The sequence below is a fragment of the Sminthopsis crassicaudata genome, chromosome 2 (assembly GCF_048593235.1).
Source record: "Sminthopsis crassicaudata isolate SCR6 chromosome 2, ASM4859323v1, whole genome shotgun sequence".
NCBI lineage: Eukaryota > Metazoa > Chordata > Mammalia > Dasyuromorphia > Dasyuridae > Sminthopsis > Sminthopsis crassicaudata.
Window position 1 is genome coordinate 524,014,426 of NC_133618.1, and position 26,624 is coordinate 524,041,049.

The 26,624-nt window shown below is 34.4% G+C and overlaps 1 protein-coding gene across 4 annotated transcripts in view; it reads right to left on the minus strand.

Annotated features, from left to right (window-relative positions):
- The window catches only part of MYO5A (myosin VA), a 182,440-nt gene that overhangs the window by 5,687 nt on the left and 150,129 nt on the right, over window positions 1-26,624 (minus strand). For 2 of the 4 annotated variants that reach the window (XM_074294533.1, XM_074294530.1), the window contains 7 exons: window positions 24,707-24,905; window positions 22,721-22,795; window positions 20,571-20,664; window positions 14,540-14,686; window positions 13,651-13,805; window positions 6,814-6,903; window positions 4,683-4,833 (listed from right to left, as the gene is read on the minus strand). In XM_074294533.1, coding sequence (XP_074150634.1) covers window positions 4,683-4,833; window positions 6,814-6,903; window positions 13,651-13,805; window positions 14,540-14,686; window positions 20,571-20,664; window positions 22,721-22,795; window positions 24,707-24,905 — 911 coding nt within the window. The remainder of the gene's footprint in view (window positions 1-4,682; window positions 4,834-6,813; window positions 6,904-13,650; window positions 13,806-14,539; window positions 14,687-20,570; window positions 20,665-22,720; window positions 22,796-24,706; window positions 24,906-26,624) is intronic. The other 2 variants (XM_074294534.1, XM_074294532.1) reach the window with 1 other exon arrangement.

The following is a 26,624-nucleotide window of genomic DNA, read 5'->3' on the forward strand; positions in this document are numbered from 1 at the left end:
GAATTTTAAAAGAGAGGAGTTTTTATTACTCCTTTTGGTGCAGATATTTTCCTGAAGTCTTAAAATTTTGACGGTTTAGTCTAAGAGCCTTTTTAGAGAGGTGTAACTAAGTGGATAAACAGTGTGCTATTATTGTAAAAAAAAAAAAAACAAAAACAAAAACAAATTTTATCTGAATCAGCAAAGCAAACAAATTAAGTTTATTTTAAAGTTTAGGCTAACTTCTGCCTCATATCCCAAAGTTTTTATGGTGGGTATGAAAGAAGATAGTTGTTTATTAAAACCATAATCTACTCTCAATTCATAGACTCTCAGACTTGTAGAATCTGTCCCTTTCCAAGGTTTCCTAGCCCAAATGTGATCTTCTAGCAATTTAAATGTATGTCGTGACTTGATAAGACATCATTTCTATAAAGTGTTTCTTAGTCTTTAGGGAGAGTGATGTCAAACTCCTTTGAAAAAAGAGACTGTCTACCATGGTAAATACTTCCTGAGGCTTTTCCTATCTGTAACCTCTTCTTAACTTCCCAGTCATCTCTCTCTAAACTTCCTATCCACCCTCAAACATAAATGTTAATAGAATTAATGAATTTCAGAGGAATAGTGTAGAGCCTTTAGTTTTTTAAAAAGTTTTTTTGATTAAAGCTTTTTATTTTCAAAATATATGCATAATTTTCAACATTCACCCTTGTAAAACTTTGTGTTCCAAATTTTTTCCTTTCTTTCCCCTTACCCCCTCCCCAGATGGCAAGTAACCAATATATATTAAACATGTGCAATTCTTCTATACCTATTTCCATAATTATCATGCTATGTAAGAAAAATCAGATCAAAAAGAAAAAAAACGACAAAGAAAACAAAATGCAATCAAACAATGTGAAAATACTATGTTGTGATCTACACTCAGTCCCCCCCCCCTCCGTCCTCTCTCTGGTGCAGATGGCTCTCTTCATCACAAGACCATTGGAACTGGCCTGAATCATCTCATTGTTGAAGAGAGCCACGTACATCAGAGTTGATCATTGTATAATTTTGCTGTTCCTATGTACAATGTTCTCCTGGTTCTATCACTGCATTTAGCATCAGTTCATGAAAGTCTCTTTAGGTCTCTCTGAAATCATCCTGCTGATCGTTTCTTATCGAACAATAATATTCCATAACCTTCATATACCAGAACTTATTCAGCCATTCTCTAACCGATGGGCATCCTCTCAGTTTCCAATTCCTTGACATTACAAAGAGGGCTGCTGCAAACATTTTTGCACATGTGGATCCTCTTCCCTTTTTAATGATTTCTTTGGGATACAGGCCCAATAGAGATAATCTGCAACTTTAGTTTTTGAGGGGAAAGTGAAAAACTTTAAAAAATAGACTCTTTGGAAATGTGAATAGAAACTTCAAAGTACAGCCTTCTTTGAATTTTTCCTTATTACATAGTTGAAAGCAACTATGTAATAAAGAAACAATTCTTATTAATGAAGGAAAACAAATGTACAAAATAGAAAATATTGTAGTGGAAGTTTTTTTTTTTTTTGCATGCTACAGTGATGTCAAAATGAGGACAAATGGTCAAATAAAAAAGGCAACAGAGAACTAGGGAGCAATCTTGATGAAGAGTTTGCTTGGTATAATTAATTCAAAATCTTTTTCCTTCTGCCTTTAACGACTACCCACTAATTGGATTTTTTTAAAAGTTCCTCAGCTTGCACCTGCAGTCAAGACTGGAGATTATTTAGAGATCAAAAGCAAACTTCCTGATGGACTTTCTTTTCAAAGTTTAAAGAGGTCTGTCGGGAGGAGCTTTATGCTCCCCATAAGCCTTTGGGCCCAGAGTTGGTTAATTGCTGAGCTACTGCGGAAAACATGAGGAGTCAATAGAATTAAGACAGAAGAAAGAAAATGGGGAAAGTACTGCAGGAAACTTGCTCAACAGGAGAGACTGGAAACGCCGCCCGGCCTGCTGAGCACACTCATGTTGGCTGCTGTTCGGTTGTCTCAGTCACGAGCCCTTTTGGGGTTTTCTTGCTGAAGACACTGGCGGGCTTTGCCATGTCCTTCTGCAGCTCATTTTGCAGATGAGGAAACAGGCAAACAGGGAGGTGACTTGCCCAGGATCATACAACTAGGAAGTATCTGAGGCCAAAGGAATTAGGAGAGAGTCTTCCCCACTTCCTACCAGAGAAGAGTCGTGGCTCTCGGTCCTTACTGTTTCTAGTTTCCCTCCAGTACTCCAGCCCCCCACTCCCATCCGGCCCAGGGTTGCACACATGCCCGTCCATAGGCAAAAGGACATCAAGACACAGAAAAGGAGCGCTGCCCAGGAGGCGGGGTCGGGGGTGTCAAGCAGCGCCCCCTCCTCACACAGACCCCTTACTGCTCTGCGGGTAAGAAGTCTGCCGAGTCACCGGGCTCACACTGCCCTGGCTCCTTACAGACCTCTTGTAAGTCACACGGCCTTTTTCAAAGGCTCTCCCAAGCTCATGGCAGGCCCCGGGAGATCTGCTGCTGCTCGAATATCCGAGGATATTATTTGAAGCTCGTTGCGCTGTCTCCTTTGCACTCTGTGGAAGGAAACCACCTGACCCCAGAGCTGGCTCCCTGTCTGTGGCTCGCTCTCACCCCCACCAGGCCCGGCCTGCGTGCCCGTCCCACCACTGGCACTGCGGCCTTCCCCCAGGGGCAGCCTCCTCTGCAGGGGCATCCGGCCCTGTTGCCACGGCTGCTGGGGAGGCCGGTGGGCCTGCGGGCCTCAACCCCGTCCAGCCTCCGCGGCGCTGCCCAGGGGATCTTCCCTAAATGCGGATTACAGGATCTTAGATGGAGAGTAGGAAGGGCCGCTAAAGGGGCCATCAAATCCAGCTCCTAAAACTCGGAGAAGTCAAGGGCTCCACCAGCGCGCCACTAACTAACAGGCAGGAGCCTGGGACTTGCTGATCCAAGCCCAGAACAATTTGACCCCGCCGCTCCCCTCCTCCCTTTTCAAGGACCACCTACATCTCCCTACATCTCTCGATCACATTTAGAGTTCTCTGTTTAGTTTTCTTTTCTTTTCTTAAAAAGTTGTAAAAGGGTGAAGTCCCTGCCCAGGGTCCCACCTACAACTGGGAGCCATCGGGGGCTAGATCGGAGCTGGTGTGACTTCAGGCCCCGCCCTCTATCTGCCCTGCCACCGGCTGCTCCAAAGCCCTTCCCCCGCCTCTCGGCCCTCTGTCCAGGCCCAAGGTGGGCCGCCCGCTCTCCTCCACTCCTCCCAGACGACACCCCATCTCTCATCTCAGGACCTTCACATGGTTTCCCCAAACCTTACGCTTCCTTTAAGAGGCTACCGAAGCACTGTCTTCTGTACAAAACTCTTCCCGACGCCCCTAACTGCTGAAGCGCCTCTCCCAGGCTGCTCTGTATTTATTATTTTGTGTTTATCCTTATATTCTCATTGTTTGTACTGATATGTGTACTGGCATCTCCCTTAGAACGTAGGGATTGTTCCATCCATTTCAGCACCAAGCCCGGTGCCTCACGCCCAGTCATCGGACTCTCCACAGATCATCCTGTGGAGGAGTTTTCCTGGCAAGGGTGTGAGAGGGCTTTGTCATTTCCTTCCTCAGGGGATGGACTGACTCGCCTAGGCTAACAGGGCTGGTAAATGTCTCAGGCTGGCACTGAACTCAGGAAGATGAGTCCCTCCGACTCCAGGCCCGGTGCTCGGTGGCGCCTCTAGGACACTGGGCAGGCTTAATAAGTGTTTATTTTGGGAAGTCCATCTATATGTCCAGCCTCCAACATTTTTATAAAGTACATCTTAATCTTTGGTTAGGTTGATTTTAAGCTAACAAACAGAATGAAGTTTTTAGTATATGCCGAATATGGTGTAATGGAAGAATGTTGGATAAAGAATCAGAGAATCTGGGTTCAAATCCATTTGTGACCACTGGATAAAGTGGTTTTGACTTTACCTGTAAAATGAGGGGATGAATCTTATTAAGGCCCCTTCCAGCTCTACATCTACAACCCGTGATAACATAGGGATATGGTGACTAAAACAAGTCACCAGTTAACCACGGTTGTGAGAGCCACAGGTATCCACCTTAATTTCAAAACTCATGTTATCTAGGCCAAAGGTGTCAAACTCATTACCTGCGGGGGCTAGGAAGCCTTAAGGACTTCTGAACTAGATCAAAATGTAATTTAGAAATATTAAATAAAGCAAATAAAAATTTTTGGTTCTAAATCTACATGTAGCTGCGGGGATCCATTTCTATTTAATTTGGACACCAATAATCTAAATCAGTCAATTTTTTGATTAGATTCATGTCCAGAAATATTTGTCACTGATAACAATTGAAGTGAATTTAATTACAAAAACCCTTACCTAAGCTGTGTGCAGTCTAATAACTAAATTTGTAGAGAAATCATCTTTCAGAAGAATTTTTGGGCTTACAGGTACCTGGATGAATACTCAGATTGCCAACTATTGACATATTTTAAGAGGTTATTTGTCATAGGAAGTGATCTGCAGTTAAGTAAGAATATGGGGGCTAGGCGGAGAGTGGTGGATCTGCACTACTTATTTATTGTTAACTGCTACAACAGATGGAGCCTACTTCCAACACAGTATTCTCACAAAACAGTAGCATGCTGACGATACTCTTAGTCATAACATTTCATTATCCTTTTAGACTTACCAATCATCGGCTGAAGAATGTTCTCTAATACTCGAACAAGCTGCTGGTAGATCTGAATTGCCAAGTCACTCAGCACCTGTCGGTACTCAGCCAAGTCAAAGTTGGTGAGGCAGTGTTCATTCTGGCGAGGTGTATTGTGCTTCATAAATCCCTAAATTGTAAGGCAAGATTGATTTTCAAAAAGCAAAATGAAATTTTCCTCTTCTCATTTTTGGTACAATTATCTTTTCTTTGGTTAAAAAAAAAAAAGGTGTAATTCTACTCTCTTCAACTTCCTTTCTATTTTTGTGGCTATCATTGTAGGCCAAAGTCTTCCCATGAAGACCCAGATGACTACAACAGCATTTTAACTGTTTTTCTGGCACTGGGGCCATTCCTGTTTCAATCTCTCCTGCTTATAGTTGTTTGCTACAATAATTTCTCTCAAAAACCACCTTCTAGATATGTCATTTTCCTGATTCTTCCTGCTTACTGGATCAAATCTAAATTTGTAAACCTGCCAGTTGTGGCTCTTTGTCATCTTTTCCTACCTAGAAAAATAAATGAAAATTTAAAAAATTGAGGTGTAGGGTAGGGAAATGTGAAAACCACCAAGACCTAACAGACATGAACTTTTTAATAAAAATTTCAGCTTCACTGTTCTACACTAGAATATCAAAGGCTTTGAGCACTAATTTTTATGAACTATTAGTAATGGGACCAAAAGGACGTTACATTCATTGTCAAGCTTCTGAAAAGAAAGAGATTTGTGGTGATCATTATTAAGGTTTTTCATTTATCAGACATAATTACATCTACATTGGGCAAATTGAGATGCATGTGGTTTTAACATGGAAAAAGCCTTCTTAAGGAAAAAAAAATTGATAGCATTTGTTTAAATGGGAATTCTAGAAAAAGAGAAGTAGGCAAAAGTGTGCTAGTAAATATTTAGCAATGGATCTTCAAGGGAAAATGTATGTGAAGAAATGTTTTTAGATTTAATCTGCATTATTAAATAACAACCTGATTTGTCACATTTGTAAACTTCCAAGGCATAGATGCTCACACTGAAAATTTAAAAATTGGCATTGATGAATGAGTTCAAGCTGGTTTCAATAAACCTTGGGCAGCTCCTACTTTTATTTGTGTTTTGCTGCTCTGTTTACTTCGTACTATTGGTGACCTATATTTCACTTCTTTTCACTTTTCACTATGCACTCAATGATTTTAATGGGATGTCTAAATAGATGAAGTAACATGTTTGTAGTTGTTTTTTTTATTTTTTTGCTTTGCTGTACTCTTCTTTGTGCAAAGTTTCCATGAAAACACTGCATTTATAATTACAGAGCCCCTGTTCATCTGTCACATTTACGTTTGTATACTTTAGTTCCTTTTAAAACACAACTTTCTACAGAAAACTATGAGCTTTTTCTATAACAGGCTGAGTTTACCAGACTTTGGTTGCTCATCCCTCCACACTCACTGGTGCAATGACCATCTCAACTAAATTTTGAATCTTTGCCAATTGACTAGTACAAGGTACTGCACATCACAGGCTCCTAAGAATGGATTCTAATATTCTTACCTAATATTCTCTAAATATCTCTCCTACAGATTCTAATATTGTACACCCTGGGCACTACACAATATTCTGAAACTTCTTGTCTATATAAGGGGACAAGTTCCAAACTTAGGAAAATCTGCCCTTCACTGCTCTAAAGGTAGAGACTACTTTCATACATGCCTTTGTTTCTGGTACCGGGGAAATAGTAGACACTTAATGTTTGTTGAAATAAATTCTCTTGAGAAAAACCAAATAAAGTAATACATCTAACTACAAATAGGCTCAATGCAAATATGAATCAAATCAATAGTCAAAAAGGTGTTCTTAATTCTGGCCCTCCTAAAGATTGTTGCATTACCTTTCTTCAGATTTCAGCTGTGTCGTGGGGAGTTCATTTCATCTGCCATGTTGCCTCTGAATATACATTATGGGAGTGAAGAGATTATATAAGGACTTACTGTGCATGTGAAGTCGATATTAAATAATAATCTTTAATGTTCCAAATCATGTCGATTCTTGCCTTTTAAATGTGTACAGGTAAAACACTTAATTTACTTCTTATTAAATATTAGGGAAAGGTATTCTTACCTCTTCTCCACTGTATTGCTTCAAACAGTGCAAAAATCGGCATGTGTTTGATAACCAGAAGGAAACAGTTTCAAAATCATCACCTCTTTTCTGAAATAGAGTAAAAAAATAATTCTAAGTCTGTTTTTTCCTTGGAAAAGTAGACATTTGAAAGTAGTAAAGGAGATCCTAGAACCTACTTTTTGTAAGTCACTACATAGGTAATTATAGTATTCATTTTGCAGATGAAAATACATGTTGTTCTTTTGCTAGCAGAATATCAATGGTTTCAGATAACAGATTTCTTTGCAAGTTTCATGGGCAAAATACTTGATCTCCATTTCCCCCCCTCATTAGACAAGCTTTCCTTATCACTCAAGTGGCTAAAATGTAACTTTTTTTTTTTTTTAAATCAGAAAAAAGGCAATTCCTTACATCTCTTACAATTACATATACAACAATCAGGTGGCCTGGTGGCCCAACCCTTTCCACTAACAAAAGTTCCCTTCCCAAGAGGAAAGAAGATAATTATCTTATCAGGAAAGCAGGGAAATCTTCTAGAACTGTCACTTATGTTCCCTTTACAACAGCACTACTTTCTATAGTCCCAGATTTCATCTCATTTTGTTAGTATCTTTAGCCTTTAGTCTGTTTCTATGCCCCTGTATCCCTCTTGGGCTAAAGCCCCCACATTTTGTTCCAGTTACTGTGCCTAAATGCCAATAGAAATAAAACTAGCTTTTGGGAACCAAGTATCCCATTAATACTTTCTAAACAGGTCTTGAGAGAATAAGGAAAAAGAAAGAAGAATGAATGAAAGAATGAGTGAATGAGTAAAAGTGGCAATCCCCACTTGGAAGAGCCTGTTTCCAAAAAGGCATGATGATATGGAATAGAAGTATTGCATTTCCTTCTTTAGACCATGTATAGACTTTCTTCCTACATATTTTAAGATAAAACTTTTATCAGAGAAACTTGTTGTAAAGATTTATCTACTTCTCTTATAATCATAGCTATGTTGGTTTTTCTTGAACAAATTTTTAAAATTTTGTGAAATCAAAATGGTTAATTTTATTTCCTGTGGACCTTTCTCTTGTTTAGTCAGGAATTCTCCATTAATCCATAGATCCAATAGGTATTCTTCCATATTCATTTCTAATCTATTTCCTTTCAGCTTCTTGGCCTTTCCCTCCCTCTGCAAATGAATTTATTGACATTTTTTCAAGTTTTATGGAGTAACCCTTTTGTAGTTTGTATTTAAGTAAATTTGTCTGAGTCAGAGATTTTTAACCCTTTTTGTAGCATGAATTGTTTGGCAGTCTGCAAACTCCATACTTGGAATGTTTTTAAATTTACAAAAAAATGCAAAGGATTATAAAGGAAACCTATTTATTAAAATAGTTATCAAAAAAACAAGTTTATGAACTTCAAGTTAAAAACTCTTAGTCTCTTATCATTTCTATTATATTAGTCCAAAATAATCATGTCTATCCAATTATTAAGGTTTATATTTCTGTAAAAACTGTTATGTCATTATATTAATTTAATTTCTTTTCTATTGAGTTTTGATGATAGTATACATGAAGTCAAATTATGTGGTTTTATTTTATACACTGATAATTAGCTTAAGTTTTAAGAGTTTCAATTAACTTTTTGATTGGATCTCTAGGATTCTCTAAGTAGACCATCATATAATCTGTAAAAGTTCATCCTTTCTTTTCTCTTTACCCATTCTTATTCCCTTCATCTCTTTTTCTTGCTATAGGTAAACAGGTAGATCAAATACTAGTAATAATAGACAAACTTGCCTTACTCCTGATCTTATATTAAAGGACTCCAGTTTCATTAAATTACATTAAAATGTAATGTTGAACTCTTGATCTTATATAAACATTATTAACCATATTAAGGAAATGTTCATTTATCCCTGTTTCTATTTCTATTTTTTATCCACCCTGATCATCATGTATAATCATTTAAATATTTTATTGTAGTTTTTTGGATAACATTTTGTTTAACATTTCTTGTGTCCATATTCATTAGCACATTGTTTTCTTTCTATGCTTTGACTTTCTAGTTTAGGTAGTAAGATTATGGTTTAGTTACAGAAGATACATAACATTTTATTATTTTTATAGTTTATTATTGGAACTAATTATCTTTTGAATGTTTGATAGAATTCATCTCTATCCATTTAGTCTTGCTGTTAATTCCTTTGAGAGTTCAATTATGGATTTTTCATAATATTTTTCAAAGATTAATTTAAATTCTACGTTTCTCCTATTAATCCAAGTATGTTATATTTCTTGTAAATCATTTATCCATTTATTAATTTTGTGATTATATAATTGGCAAAATGGCTTCCAATAGATTCCTTTATTTCTTTTAATTAGAAACAAATTCTTTTTCTTATTTTTTGGTACTGGCAATTTGTTTTTCTTCTAAGTCCCTGAAATCAAAATCCCTAATGGCTTATTAATTTTTAAGTAGCTTTTAGTTTTATTTACCAATTTAATGTTTTTCCTACTTTATTTTATTGTCTTCTTTGAATTTCCAGAATTTCTATTTCGTATTTAGTTTGGGTTTCCTGATTTATAATCTTTCTTTTTAATTTTCTTTCCTTCTTTGCATAGTCAATTAATTGATCTGATGATGAAAGTACTTAAGAGATATAAATTTGGCCCCAGGGACTACTTTTGACTACTCTCCAAAAGTTTTGCTATATGTATGGTTTCATTGTTATTTTTTTCTTTGATGCAATTATTTATTGATTCTATGATTTATTCTCTGACCTATCAATTCTTAAGGATTACATTATTTAGTATCCATTAAGCTTAATTTCTTTTTTTAAAGGCCCTTTATTGATTAGTATTTTCATAGCATTATGATCATTAAGAATGTATTTAATATTCTGCATTTGTTTATGAAGTTTTTAATGGCCTACCAAATAGTCAGTTGTTGTAAAGGTGCCAAAAACAATTTTTAATTCCATAATCATGATGCATCTGTATTCAGTCCTTAATTTCTTTCTTGTTTCATTTTTTAAAGGGTCACAATTATAGTTTTCTATTTCCATGTTATTTGATTAATATTTCTTCTAAGTACATAGAAGTTATGTCAAATATAATATACAAGGTATACGCAAACTCTGATTATTTCATATCAATACTATTCATTGTCTATGCTGTCTTTGAGCATAATAAAGTTTCCTTGTTTTTCTTTCTATGTTCTCCTTTTCTTTATCTGAGATAACAATTGCTGTCCATGCTTTTGTGATTTCATCTGAAGAATAATTTAATTCTGTTTCCCATTATTCATTTATTTATTTATTATGTTTTATGAATCTTTATGTTTCAGGTATACTTCACCTTATTGAGTTCTGCTTTCTATTCAATTCTGCTCTCTTCTTCCATACTATGAGTGAGTTCATACCTTTTATATTCAAGGTACATGATTGCTGTGTATTTCCCTCCATCATATTCTGCGATACTTACCTGTGAAGGGCTGAAACTCTTGAGTCAGTGCACTGGGGTCTGACAGTTGAGCACTTGAGGCTAATTACTGATTGGACAATACTCTATAAGAATATGCTTGGAAAATGGCCCTTCCCACTATCCTGTGCTGGCCCAATCATTTGGTGTATACAGAGACTGGTGGAAGGGACTAGGAGGTGCAAGAGAGATGAAGAGGTGAGGTCGCAGAGATCCTACCCATGCTCTTCACTTCTACCACTAAAGACCTAGAATAAAGACCTTTACTTATCCTGATTCCAGCTGATTCTAAGGTACCTAGGGTGCTAACACAGTTGCTACATGTACCCCTCTTTTTGCCCTTCTCTCATACTTACAAAGAAGGTGTAAAAATAGAATTTAATTAATATTATCTATAACAAAAATGGTCTTCCACTTTATTATCCTCTTTATCTCATCCAGATATTTATTTCTTATATTTTCTTTCTTTCAATAGCTCCTTTACAATCTATTTGTTTGTGATTTCCCCCCAATTCTTTTTTCCCTTAAATCTCCTCTTGCCCTTTTTCTGTTCCTATCCATCTCCCTAATGAGTTTAATATAATTCTTTACCAAAAACTGGGTGAATGCATGCATACCAGACAAATTTTCTTTTTTTACATTTTACCCTAATTCTGAGAAATAGCAAGTTCTTTCTTATTTCTTTCCTAGTGTATTCCCTTAATCCTTCACCTTTCTTTCCTCTTTTAGGATTATCAAACAAAAACCATCCCCAATTTCCTTATTTAATGTCATTTTTTACCTTTGAAAGCATCAGGATTCTGAAGGAACACAGTAACTTCTTAAAACATAAGCCTCTTATTTAGTCTCTTTATTTCTATTGACTCCTATCTTTACTTTTTAAAATTATCTATTTAGCTCTGATCTTACCAGGAATATATGGAAAGATTTTCTATTAGAGGCCCATTTTTTCTCCTCTTCAATTAAACTCAGGGGGCAGCTAGGTGGCACAGTGAATAGAGCTCAATCCCTGAAGTCAGGAGAATCTGAGTTCAAATCTAGCCTCAGGCACTTAACACTTACTAGCTGTGTGTTCTTGACCAAGTCTCTTAACCCCAATTACCTTCCAAAACAAAACATAGGATTAAATTCAGCCTTTTCATTGTAAACTTTTGCTTACAATCTTTTGTTCTTTGAAATATCTTACTCAAAGATTTTTACCTCTTTTAGTTGCTATCAACAGTTGATTCTAACTATAATTCTTTGGTATTTAAAAATTCTTTCTGGCTATTTACATTTTCTTTTAACTATGACATTGCCGGGCATTTTTAAATTTGGGGGATTTTTTGGTTTTTAGGAGGTGACCAGTGAATTTTTTTCTATTTTCATTTTGCCTTCTATTTCTAATAATAAATCCAGTCCTATGAGACTCTGGGGGCTTTCTTGGCAAATACATAGGCAAGTTTTGCTATTTCCTTCTCCACCTCATTTTACTGAGGCCAATAGAGTGAATTGCCTGGGGGTTACACAGCTAATGAGTATCTGAGACCAAATTTGAACTGACATCCTCCAGACTCCATTCCCTGTGTTCTATCCAATGTGCCACTTAGCTGACCCTAATAGATTATGGCAATTTTCATTTATCATTTATTGAAATATAGTGTCTTGAATTTTTTGGTTTGGTCATGGTTTTCAGTGAGTCCGATGGTTCTTCCTTTGACCTGTTTTCTAGATCAGCTGCTTTTGACATTAGAAACCTAACATCTTCTATTTTTTCCTCCCTTTTTTGATTTCTTTTTAATACTTCTTACTGTCTCCTAGAGTTACTAACTTTTGTTTATTTTTAAGAGAATCAGCTATTTGGGTGAGGGTTTCAATCTTATGTTCTAAGCTATTTATCCTCCTTATAATTCTTTCCTCAAGAACTTTTCATTACATATAAATGTAACATATAATTTTAAATTAATTTTTAAAATTAATTTAAATTAATAAATTTTGAAATTTACTAAATTAAATTTAATTTATTATTTATTTGTGATTTATAATTATTATTAAATTTATTTAATAATGATAAATAAATAATAAATTTATTTATGAATAATAAATTAACAAAATAAATAATACATGATAAATTTATTTAATAAATTTAATTTAAAAATTAAATTAGTAATTTTTAAAAATTAATTTAATTAATTTTTTAAAAAAATTATATATAAATGTAAACTCACTCTTATTGTCCTTGTATTCAGTTTCTTTTTCTGTTTACTCATAGCTCCAGATTCAGTCCCTAATTATGGGAATTTGTGCCATGGATAGGATCTACCCTGTGGAACACTTCTGGGGGTGTGGTGAGGCCTTGTTCAGTTCTGATGATTTCCTGGGTTCCTACTTCCTCTGGTAAGCCACAGATTATAGAGGGTGAGAGTCTTCAGGCCCCTAGAGGTTATTCACAGAGCATTTGGCCATAAAATCCCACCAAAGCATCCTTTATCAGAGTGTTGCAGGCTTTTGTTCCTCCTGCAGCTTCCCTGACAAGAGTTCTATTAGTTTCCAATTCCTATATAGATTCCCTATCAGAACAATGCAGGAATCAGGCCCCTTGAGGCATATTCTTCCAGAGCACTGGCAAAGACTGCCCAAAGTTTGTTTGTTTTTGTGCACTGGTTGAAGACATTTATTTATTCTCCCTCAACTACACACCTTGATATTTGATGATCATCATCTGCCCTTCCTAAAATTATGTCCTATATGTAATATTCCTCTTACATGTGGTGCAATGAACATCCCCCTTCATTTTCAGAAGAGGAAACCAAGGCACAGAAAACTAAAGTGGCTTGTCCTAGTCACAGAGCTGGCATCAAAGCCCAGCTTCAAGACCAGGTCTCCTGCTTCCCAGGGTCAGTGATTTTTTTCTTTTATTAAGCATATTGTTTGTAAAGCAAGAACACTAAGCTCAAACCTTGAGGGTTTTTGTTTGTTTGTTTGTTTTGTTTTGTTTTGTTTTGCTGAGGCATTTGGGGTTAAGTGGCTTGCCCAGGGTCACACAGCTAGCCCAGTTAAGTGTCTGAGGCTGTTTGAACTCAGGTCCTCCTGACTGCACAGGGCTGGTGCTCTATCAACTGTGCCATCTAGCTGCCCCTCAAACTTTGTTTTAAAAATAAACAAATGAGTTAAGTTCAAAGAAGAAATCTTCCCCCATAAAGAAAATTGTTATCTACTAGTTATGATTACAAAAAACTTCACTGGTGACTCATTTCTTCAATGGTGACTCATTTCTCACGCTGAAGGAAGATTCATTTCAAAAACACAGAAAATAACTGCAATATCAATTTTCTCATCTCTAACATTCACCTTATAATGGTTTTCATAAATCAAAGAACGAACTGACCTTCAATACTTTTTTAATGCTATTAATTGTTGATGTCAGCAATGACCTCACTTTCTGATCATCATTCAGGTAGTCAGCATGTCGAACACACATAAATAAAATGTAGGCTGGTAACCCAGGGATTAAATTGACAGCCACTCCACGTGGTTTCAAGTCTGGAAGAAAAATAAATAAATTTTCATATAATATTTAAAACCATACAAAAAAGGTTTTGTGTCTGGCCTACATAGCTAGTCGTCACATAAACACAAGTATATTTTAGGATACAAAAGTATTAGTGGAGGGGATCTTTTAAGGTATGAAATTGCAATTTCCAAATTAATGCCATTATGGAAGTAATTAGTAAGTACAATGAATCATGTCAGAGATAAATGTTTCCTATTGATGGTGACCATATTTTTGGTGACCAGAACTGAAAAAAAAAAATGACCATTAAAAAGTTAATATAGAGCTGGGGAAACTTAATATAGAGGGAGCTCTATGTAGAACCCTTTTTTCTTCTAAATTTTTAATATTCTTCATAGTCCCTTTGAGATTTTCCTATTCCCCACCTATCTTATACTTCTATGAAAATATTTCTTCCATTAATACCTTGTTTACACCACTGTTTTCCTGCCTTTATGGAGTTTTCTCTCTAATAACATGACTCTAAGCACATGTGGTAGAAGAAAAATAAACCAATGCTACTGATAAGGAGTAAAAAGTGAAATCTTGTGTTCAAACCATTTAATCATCATGTATTAATATCAACATGTAGGTGTTTGGACATAAGGGGAATATTTTAAAAATACTTTATTTTGGGCATTCTTAAAAGCTATATAGCTATGTCAAATGGAGTATTAATCCAGGTTGTTCAAGTATGCTATTGTTTCATACAAAATATACTTGCCCAAGATGAGATTCTTGACAAGTTTCTGCTCATCATCTTTCTTATATTCCAACATTCCTTGAAAATCCTTCTCTTTCCTAGGAATGTTTACTGGACGAATAGGTTCATCAATGATTTGTCCAGGTGATATATTCTCCATCTGCCCCACTTCAAAAGTAAAAAACAAAAGTAAAATTATATATATATATATATAAACATGGAAACATGAATCAGAATAAAAGATGTTTATAGTCAACATTCAAAACAGTTTTCCCCATAAAACCAGAGAATAATCATTAAAAATTGTGATATCTAAAAAAAAGTTTTAATTCTAAATGTCTTCTTTTACCTGTTCTTAAGCTGAGATCCATGAACTTGCTTTAAAAAATTCATACATACACACTCATATAAATAAAATTTCCTCCCAATTACATTTTACAACAATCTTAACATTTTTTTTTAAAGTTTTGAGTTTCAAATTCTATCCTTTCCTTCCTCCCTGTCATTCCCCCTCCCTAAGACAACAAGGAATCTGATATAATTTCTACATGTGATATAGATTCTACATTATGTAATATCTTTGCATATCAGTCATTCTGTACACAGACTAGAAAAACAAAAAAAGAAAGTGAAAATAGTATGCTTTAGTATAAACTTTTAAGTTTTGATAATTATACTCCAATAAATTTGTATCCTTTGTAATCTTATGCATTTCATTTTATGCACTTAAAAGAATTATTCTTTTCTTTTATTAAAAAAATAATCCAGAAGGTATTGTCTTCCATAAGCTTCACCAAACTACCAAAGGGGTCCATAATACAAAAAAGATTAAGAATCCCTGCTATAAGAGGAAAACCCATTAGCTGTGTCCTTTGAGTTATTCCTGATTTTTACTCCAATATCAGACATAAGACCCTTGAAAGAGCTTATAATGTATCTGAAGATAAGGAAGAGGGAACATTGCTACATTTTAGGGGGAAGTGCTGGGTAACAAGACTAAAAAACAAAACCATCTTCTCTACTGGTTACTTTTACTGAAAGAAATTACCATTTACTTCACTTTGAAGAGGAAATGGTTCAGTAAGTTAAGGAAAAATCTCCACTATGTAATCAAAAGAAAACCATTAAAAGCTTGATTCTTTTTCATGACACAGGACTACATTATCATTGATTTAGAGCCTGAAAAGAACATTAAGTTCATCCATTCTCATTCCTTCATTTTGTAGAAAAGGAAATCCAGACCCAAAGAGATTAAATTACTTGTTCAGGGTCACAAAAGATAGTTAATAGAGCCACAATTTAAAACTAGGGTCCTTAATTCCAAAGAGAATACTTTTCCCACCACACCATGAAGATGGGAACTTATGTTCTAAAAAGCAATTTCCCTTTTGTCTGGTCAAGTCTCTATTTTTTCTTTTATTAAAAAATAATTCAGAAGGTATTATCTTTTCACATGTCAAGAAGGACACTGTCAACAATGTCATTGAGTTATATAGCCCCCTCAAATAAATGAATTAAAGTATCAATAGTCTTTAGGAAGAAACAGGATTTCGAGTTAGAGAAAGAACAACATTCAGGAATTCTCAAACAATCCTTATTCCTAATACTGAACCTTTTATGTCTGTGGATAAATTCTTTCATGGAAGGGGACAAGTCCATTAATCCCATTAGTAGGACTGTCCCTCAAATAAGTGATAAGGGATGGGAAAAGTAAATATTTATACAAAGATAGTTTTGTTGTATATAATACCCCAAATCTGGAAATAATCTATCTAATTTAGAAAATTTAAGTTTAGAAAATATATAAACAGCTCATACCATAGAAATACAATGGAGCACTATGTCACCATGTAATGACAACTACATAGTTATAATCTAAGTATTACTTTGAATAAATGCTAGCTGGAGTAAATAGCACAAAGAACAATGAAAAGCTGTATTTATTTTTAAAATATAAAAGAAAAAAACAGGAATACTATATAGATATACACATATATGTATATCTATATAGACTATAACTGAAACAAAATATTATGTACATATTATGAGTAGGTTCATAAAGATTAGAAGGTATTTAAGTTACTGATATTGACAGCTGTGTATTTAAGCAATTTTTTGTCAAAAAACTAATATGAAAGAAAATATAAAGGAGATAAATCCACACAAAAATTATCATCAATTCTGTATATTACTTACAAAACAAATCAGGAAGAGGTAGAAAGGGAAATTCTATTCATAATAACCAGAGAAAAATATAAAGTGGAAAAATATTCCACTCGCTCATTTCTCCAATTAAAAACCTACATAAATCTTTCCACTTCTGTTTTTGCCCCTACCACTCCCACACACTTCAAGCAATGAAAGGATGAACTAAAGGTTGAACTGAAACTACTGTCATGCAAGAGAACTCCTGCTAAAAGAAATTATTGTACAGAAAAAAATATCAAATTAGAAGTTAGAAGACCTAGATTTTACATAATGATGGCAACTAATAATCCATGTGGCTTTAGACAAATAGCTTTCTTTTTCAGTTTCATATTCCATATGGTTTGATTAGGTGTTTACTAATGTCCATTCCAGTTCTAAAATGCTATAATTTTATTTATGTTGTGATAAGGAAATATTTTTTAAAATCATAAACTCATCTCAAGATCAAAAAAAGGAAATAAAAATTTGAACATCTACAACTATGCTCAGTTGTTTTGTTTTATTTTTAAGCTGCAGTAGAAGGAGTTGGTACTTGCTACTTAATATATGATGTTGAACAAATTATTACCTTTCTTTGGGTCTTAATCTCTTTAACTATAAAATGAAGTGAATTGTCCATTGTCCATTGACAGGTATCCCATTAGTGGTTCATTTTTTGCCATCACAAAAAGATGCTATAATTATTTTAGTACAGAAAGGACCTTTTTCTCTTCATCTTACCTTTTTTTTGGATACAGATCTAACATGAGTATAACTAAGTCAAAGGGCATGCACTATATAGAAAGAGTTTGTATAAAATTCTAAATTTTTTTCCAGCATGTATGAAATGTTGCATGCACTTTCAGATGAGGTCATTATATTAGTAGCTGTACTTAAATTATTTTACTTTGTTATAAGAAAATTCTCATGAAGTGACACTAATGATGTTAAATCTCATAATTTATACAGTAAAGCTGTAATGCTGGGATAGGAAAAAAATGAAACTTATTCTTGCTGCCATTTTTACAAGACCTGTGGGGGGAAATGTTCTATCCCCAAGAGCAGTTAATAAACACTGCACATGAGACTGATGAGGCAAGTACAATAATAATCTAATGTGTTGCTCCCACCACTAAACACATTTCTGCTATATATTTGTAGGAAAGCAGGTTTTGTTCAAGCTAAGGACTTTTTGCCAAAAAACAGTTTAAAAATTTCACATCATTGAAAGATTCTCTTTTCCTGTCCTAATGAATTGATAATTAGAGGTAAAAAATAAAGGGGGTTGAAGTAGATAATCTCTCAGATTCCTTCAAGCTTTGAATCAACAGATGACCAGATGCAAAAATTTGTTGAAGTTAAATACTATATAGTCTTCTTTAATATCTTAATTGTGAAATAATGTCTATTTTAGATCACTGCCACTTAAATGAACTTGAAAAAAAAAATCCTGATAACTCTAAGGTTCTGGGTTCTAAAAGGTCCAATGAGACTCAAAAATCCTTTATTAGTCAGAATTTTCTAAGTTTCCTATTTTTTAAAGCAAAATAAAGAACTGGCAGAGACAACTTATTTTATCCACTTTCTGCTTTTCTGAAAAAAGCAACTTACTGAATACATGTCCAAATCTCATTAAATGATGATCAAACATAATGACTCACACTTAAGCCATGCTTTAATATTTAAAAAAAAATGTATATCTCAATACTTCTTTGAAGGAGATAGCACAAAGATTATCTGTGTTTCACAATTAAAGAAATTGAGGATCAGAAAGACTGTGCCATTGATCGTTATTCAGCTGGTAAACGTAAAAGCTGGGATTAGAATACCATTTCTAGGATTCTCCTAAGTGTAGCCCTCCTAGCAGTTCACCAAAGGCTGTCCTCAAAGATAACTTCTAATAGCAAATCTTTCCTCTTTACTCTTCATGAACATGTCATCTGACGCATTTCTTAAGAGCAGTTAAGAATAACTTTTATTCCTCCTTTTATTTGTAAATCATGTGCTGCCAACTTGAGTGCCATGTATTTATCTATAGGTAGAACTGAAAATCAGACTGGTGACTCATATTTAACAGTACCTTAAAACAATCAGCATCTCATAAGATTTGAAAATCCTATCCTTACCTCTCTTCAATTATGAGCAAAGACATCAAATTCACAGTGTAAATATTTAGGCTTTTAGATGTTATAATAGACTTTTTAGCTTTAGGGATTTCTACAGGCATGTTTAAGTATATCATTAGTGGTCACTAAAAGTCTAACTGGATTTGTTGGAACCAGGCAGTCCATGTCCTTTTGGCTTAGTTCACTTTTCAATAATTCACATGAATTTTGGCAATAGCTGAATATTGTTTGTATCCTGCCCACAGCAAAAATAAATAAACAAATTTTGGGGGTGATAAAAGCCCTGGTTTTAAGATTGAACTGCAATGTGTTACCAGTCAGGAAAACTGGGCTCAAGGTCAGGGTTTAGCCTAGCTATGTGACCTTGGGGGGAACTTATTTCAACTCCATAAGCATGGCTTTCTCATTGCAAAATGAGTTTGCATAAACATGTATTGTTTACATGTACTCTAGAACTCAAAAGACTCAGAATAAAAGTATTTTGTAAATCTTAATAGAAGCTATTTGCTTAATTTAATTTGCTTAGAGATCTTGGGTTTTTGAAGAATGATGTATATTGTGTGAACGATATATATTGTGTGAACATACTGTTTTCATATGATTTCACAAAGAAAGATTATACCTTGGACATTTGATGTGTTAGGGATATATAAACAAACATATGAGCGATTTTCTAAAAAATATCCTAAATGATAGTAAGACTTTTTTTTGAAGGTAGAAACAATTTTTATAAATACCAAAAAGTCATTCATAACTATAGCTACTGAATAAGGTAGATGAACAATATGTATTTCATATTTGTTTCTAAAAGACAAGAAAAAACAACCCAATTAATATGGCTGCTTTTTTTGTGTGACTTAAAAGCACTCCTAAAGATAGCTCCAAAGCATCCAGTGGGAGTTTTAATCACAACAAGCTATGGATAGCCACTCAATGTAACCTTTCTGAAGACCAACAGTCATTTGGATGGTATAAATCATCTGTCTCATTACTTCTAGTTTCATCTCATGAGTCTAGACTTGTAGTCAGGAGTTCAAGCTTTAAATCCCAGCTCATTACATTTATTAGTGTTTTGAAGATAAGGCAAGTCTTTTAATTCAAAGCCTTAATTTTCATATTGAACAAATGGAAATAATATTTGTACTATCAATTTCATTAGGTTTTCTGGGAAAGTGTTTTATAAACACATAAGTGAGTTGTTTTTTTTTTAGTAAGGTTATAATTTTGGGACTTTGTAAACTTGTAAACAAAGTAGCCTTTGAGTGATGTCCAACTAAGTGTGACCTTTCAGTTGGAGTTTTCTTGACAGAGATCTTAAAATGGATTGCCATTTCCTTCTCCAGCTGATTTTATAGATAAGGAATTGAGGCAAACAGGTTTATTGACTTGCCCTGGGTCATACAGTTAGCATGTGTCTGAAGCCATTTTTGAACTCATAAAGATGAGTCTTCCTGTTACCAAATCCAATGCTCCATCCATTGTGGGACTTAGCTGTTCCAGCAACTAATTAGCACCCTCTGTAAATTATTATACAGAATAAAGGATAGGATGCAACTTTTTATGGAACAGTTTATTTTCATTCTCCATCTGCCTCCTGTCTGATATTGTTTTGTTGCTATATTAAGTACATGAAATTCTATATCTTACCATAAACTGTAGGAGGGGAAAACAACCAGAGATGAGCAATATTCATAAAAGCAAGTATTTTGCTTTGTAACAAATATTCATAAAAGCATTACCTTCCAGCTCTCCAATTTTTTTAGCAAATACTTTCAGCTGTTTCTTTAATTTCCGAACGGTCTTATCCTGTTTTTCAAGCTGTTCCATCAAATCCTAATGATCAAAATCAAAGACAAAGGATAAGGAACAAAAATAAATTCCATTCGTATGTATTAAGAGAGAAGACACAATTAAGTCACAGAAATAGCAATTATTAGTTACACAAAAAAGGAAGAGAAGCTCCTGTAAAGTTGGTTGGTGGCGCTTCCCACCTGGCTAACGCGGACAGCCTGTAAAATTCTTAAGACAATAAAAGCCAGACTTTTATATAAACACTCCGAGCAGTCAAACCTGAAGCAGCATGATGGAGACAAGGTCTGAAGTGACAATATTCTAGGTAAATTCCATATAGACAAAACAGTAGCATGATAACAAAGAGATGTACTGTTATCACATTTGAACATGTTTTAAAGAGAAGTAAGAGTCAAAAATCAGTTTTCCTAATCATACAAAAAAGAGTCTATGGGGAAGTTTTAAAGAGAGGTTCAGCTTCTTAGATATATTCTCTTTTTACTCAAAACATGAAAAAAAAACACCCTCAGAAAATGTCAGGAATTGAGAGCTAAAACTTAGAGAAAAAAATAAGCGCAATAAAAGAAAAGTTGAAGAATTCTATTGATTGAGTTCAAAGCGTTCAAAATGGCAAATTCTACATTAAAGAAAGGGTATCAGCAAAATTGGCTGGGTGACTCTGGGAAAATTACTTAACCTGTATCTATGTCCTTTAACTTTCTAATACTTTAAGTGGCAGAGAAGGTGCTGATGTACATTGGTAGCACCAAATTCCTGTGCCCATGAAATCACAAATCCAGGCCCTATCCTATCACAGTCATAATATTTACTATATTGTAAACTCAGTTTACAACAATAAAACAGATATAACTTAGAATGTGCAGTCCATCTTTTGAAACTCCTCCAAAAGGGCTTGCATAGAGAACAACAGGAAATAAAGGCGTTTGCAGGTTTAAGTCTATTTTCTAGGTATCTCTAAGCTCTTGGGAGTTTCAGACTTTACTAAAAGACAATCTACCAAAAGTTCTCCCCCCCCCCTTTATATCTTGACCTAAGGGAGATTCATGGTAAAAAAAAGTAAAGCAAGTAAGAAACAGAAAAAACAAGGCAAGGAGGACAAAAGACTGTGTCTCAGAGGATACATAAAAACTGGAGCAGTATGCTAGCTGGACTCTATTCTGGATTCTGCTACTGTGGATTGAACTGAGGGGCCATCAGGCATTAGCACTTCTCAGAGAGAGACAAACACTAAGAAGCCAGAGATAGAATCTCAGCGCTGGCCCGTGGCAAATCCAGGATGCAGGAAGAGAGCTCCCAGTAAGGCTGTCCTGCAGTGACTTCAAGCCAACCTCAATCCCTCGCTTTTCTAGGGACAAAGGGAAAATTTCTCACTGTTATCCATTTAACTCTCTTCCTTGTTTGTTTGTTTATCTATCCAAAACCGCCTTCAAAATCGGGGTCCAAAAATTAGAAAAAAAAAGTACCTTGGGTAATTTACATTCAAGTAAAGTTGGAAACCTTGGAGAGCACATGCAAACGCTTTAGGAAGAGTTCTAAAAGTTGGACTACACGCAATGAAAGAAAACCAAAGTATTAAATTGAAAAAAAGGAGATTTTAAAATAACAAATATCCAAGGCTCTGATTCTAATTATAACTAATTTATACATGAGAGTCAACAGTGCTGTTATTTTTTACTTAATTAGGAAGAAAATGAAAAAAAAAAAAAAAGTAAGAAGGCTCTAGGAAGATGGACTTTTTGGCCAAAAAAATGAATTTAGACATCAGATTCATTTCTCAAAATAAATAGTTTCTAAAATTTGAAAATCAGATAATTTTGGATTTTATTTTCTTTTTCAAGTCAAACTTTGTTTCCATCACATTGTAAAGAAAGACTTGGGTTAAGGACAAAACAAATACTAAAAATGACAAACAAAGGTGAGGCCACTCGCTAAGAAAAAGCTGTGGGGGAAAATAGGTTTGTGAGACTGTCTGAAGAGGATTTCCTTGGAAAGGGTGGGCAGCAAGCCTGCTGTTCTGTTAGCAATTCAGAAGTAGCAACAAGACAACAAAAAAACACAGTCTACAGTATTTACATACAATCATCCGTTTGTAAAGTGAAATCCGATATGACTGATAGTCCTTAGGGTCATCTGCATATAATTCCTCAAAATACTGAAAAAATAGGCATAATTGATGTTTGCGTTTATCTTTGGGGGACTTTAACATCTAAGCAAAAGCAACTAAAACTTATTTTAAAGCAATTGTGAAACCTCACATTCTCAAAAGACAATAATTTGTTCTCTACCCCTGGTTCTCTTAACAACTATATTTATTCTAATTAGCAGTAGTAAAATTCATCAAATGTACTAAATATATTAACTTCTGTATATATTTACCAATACACACACAAATACATATATACACATATAAACATGTGGGGAGTAGAAAGCACTGAAATATATAGACAAAAACAGTCTGGGACCAGGATCATGTTTTCCAATGGGTAGCAGGCACCAGTAAGTCCCCTGTCTTTCCTCTCTAGGCCACAGCAGCAGCAGGCCCAGGCTCAGCCTTCACCTCCTGGGGACTGAAAGATAACTTGTCATGATGCCTCTTCTAGAGCAGGTTAGACAAAGGTGGCAAGGAACAGTGGCAATGTTTTCTCTCACAGTTCTCTTCTGGGAAAGAGTTAACTAATCTGGGAGTGATTTGAGGGTTATGTTATTCAAAGCAAAGAAAGGCCCAGGTATACATGGAAGGAGCTGTCCAAAGAAGCTCAGGAACCATGTCTCAGAGCTGCTCTGGGGTAGAGAATGATACTTTTGATCATTCTGATTTGTTTACATTCTGATCTGCACAGAGATAGGAACACGGTTGACCTATATACTGGTTCCTCCAGCTAAAAGTAAAGTCTTAACAATTTAGAATCTGTGATTTAAACTACAAGTAAGCTAATCCCTGTGGCTGAAAGTAACCTTTTTTTCTGAAAAACTATCTTACTAATCAAAGAAATGTTTGAACTACAAACATTAAAAAAGCTATATCTTTTACAAAGGTTATGATACTGAGAAGGACAATTATTTTAGGCAAGAATTTAGGCTCCAATTTATTGCTCAGAACCAAGCAAGGGGGAGAGGGATTTACTTCACTGAAATATTGCCTTAAAATATTATTCAAATTGGTGAGAAATTCATGAATATTAGTATTTCTTAAAGAGATTTTAATTGTAATTTTTCCTAAAAATGTATTATTTCTTAAAGAGATTTACTCAGTTGTAATTAACCTTTTTACGTATTATGCACTCCTTGACAATCTGATGAAGTTTACAGACCACTGTCTCAGAATAATGCTTTTAAATGTACAAAAAAATGGGATTACAAAAGAAAACAATTATTTTGAAATATAATTATCAAAATGTTAAAGAAAATAAATTCACAGACTCCATGTAAAGAACATTTGACTTAAGTGCTTGGGTGGGCATTAATAGAGATTGCCATCCAGTCAGGTGGGCTTTAATGGAGATTTCCACCCACTAGCTGAATGAAAAATGAATATTATTAATTTCTTTGCCCTGTTTGGATCTTAATTCTCACTTCATCTTATGCTAGTGGTATTGACAGGTGGCTACTTCATGGGCAAAGAGAATTAAGAGCCTGTCATACTATCTCTGTCATGTGATAGCAGTCATACAATATGGTACAGAATCTCCTCTGATGATGAATAAGTTCCTTCTAGCTCTAAATCTATCTTTCTCATATACCTTTCAGTTAGAGAGAACAGAATTAACTTGAATATATTTAACAAATTAAATCTATAATGACTTGTCAGGTGTGGCCAATTTCCTGACTGTCAGAACCAAATATGATCGTTTCAAATATCACTGAATTGCAGGACACATATAACCACTGAGCAAGCATTTTTCATTCCTAATACTCCAATTTAATAATGATATCTACTATATGATTCCAAGTGAAATAGTAACAGTGTATAATTACAAAATCTTCACAAAGGCATAGTATTTAAGCAGCACCAGAAGCATTAAAAGAGTACAGACCAAAGTGAGAACTGCCACCATTTTCTTACCAAATTTTCATTCGTTAGCCGGGTAATCTCATGCTGCAGACTGGCTTCAATGCGAGCTTCAGGTGGTAACTGTAGGTTCTGAGCCAATAGCTGCTGCTGGCGATTATTCTCCTCCTTTAAACTCTGGATCTCACCCCGCAATGCCTCTGTTTCATTGTCATGGCTCTTCTTCTGGGACTGGAGTTGTGATTCCAAGAGTCTATATAGTTAACAAGGGAACAGAAGCTTATTATTCTTATTCATTTGTCGATTGTTTAGCTGATATTTAACTGTTGATTTGTGAAAGTAGACACTCTGAGTGACTCAGTTTGCCTTCTACTAGATCAAACTGAAAAAACCTAAAGCAGTGTCTAGAAAAGAGATTGAAACAAGGTATGATTTTCAATACTGAGAATACCATGCAGAAAAGTCAGAAAAATTCACACATTTTAGATTTTTCTAAAGGCATTAGCAAATGAGAAGAAGAGGACTAAGAACTGCAAAAAGTCAGTGAAACAAACTGGCTTATGAGGCATAAACTTTGGAATCTATATGAACAAAATATGGCCTTTTGTGAAAAAATAGCTTTTTTCAAAGCCCAACATTAATTAACATTAATTAATTAATAGAGAAAAAAATCTTCAAACCCCCAAACACTACTTGGGGGAAGGGAGAAGAAAGGATGTCTGAATAAATTATTAAATATACATTTAAGTATTTCATAAACGATCATTCAAAATGGAGGTTGGGTTTGGAGTCCCATTTTATGTTTTTGTTTCCCATATCACTTTTCTGCAAATGAGAATATATTTTCAAAAGATGGAGAAGTCAGGAATAGTGACTCATTGATCTCAAAAAACACAAATCCTACTAAGTACTTCTGAAATATATCCTCAATTTTAGATTTGTTCATCAGATATAGAGTCATATATGTCAATCAAAATCCATCTCCCTAACTAGAGGCAATGTGAAGGTATAAATATTAGAAATATCAGTAAAGAAGCTAATACATTTATGTAGCAGATAGATACTTGAATAGTTAAACAAATTATCATCTTTTTAAAAATTCCTAATGTTAGAGCATTAAAATAGAAGAAAAGATAGTATATTGCTTTTATTATTACCCCTCAACCTCTATTATTACATATCTATATTTTTGTGAACATAACAAGGATATGGTTAGGAATTTATTAGCAAAATGAAAGAAAAGATATTGTTAGGTTAAAAATATTTTAGCTATTAAAATTATTATAGTCTGATAAATAATAGCATATTAAAATATTTTATCCTTTTCCAGACTACAGAATTTGAATATGAGAATTTTAAACAATCACATTCTGCAGCTTTTGAGTGTTTAATGATAAGAATAAAACAAAATGAAAGCCACCTGAACAGCGGCTGTAATTTTTATAAATGATCTCTTACAAACATCACTACCAAGATACAATTTCCATTTGTTTTTAAAAGCTGGTCTTTTGAATGTTAATTGTTTTTTCTTCAAAACTATATAGGGGTCATATTTGAAGGATTAATTCTATCAATTTTAAGGGTTTTAGATTTTATGACTAAAAGGAAACCTCCCAATTCATGATTTCATAATTTGTAGTTTCAAATACTAAACAGCTTCCATATTATAGGTAGCTAGCAGATAAATACTATAGACATAGTAGCTTAGCAATATCTTATCTGTTTGTTTTTTGATTAATTCAATCAGCAATGGGATAATTTGGAATCATTCCCAGGGATGGGAAATGACTAATATATTTCACAAATGTCTAAATTTCCTCTATAATAGCATCACATGACAGAGTTATACATATACGTCAGATGCTTTGTTATACTTTGCCTATGAATATAGTTAGTGCATGAAAAGCCAGAGTAGTTAAACACGTTGCTGTTGGTTAGTAAGAAAACAGGAAGTGATGAACATTCCATTGAG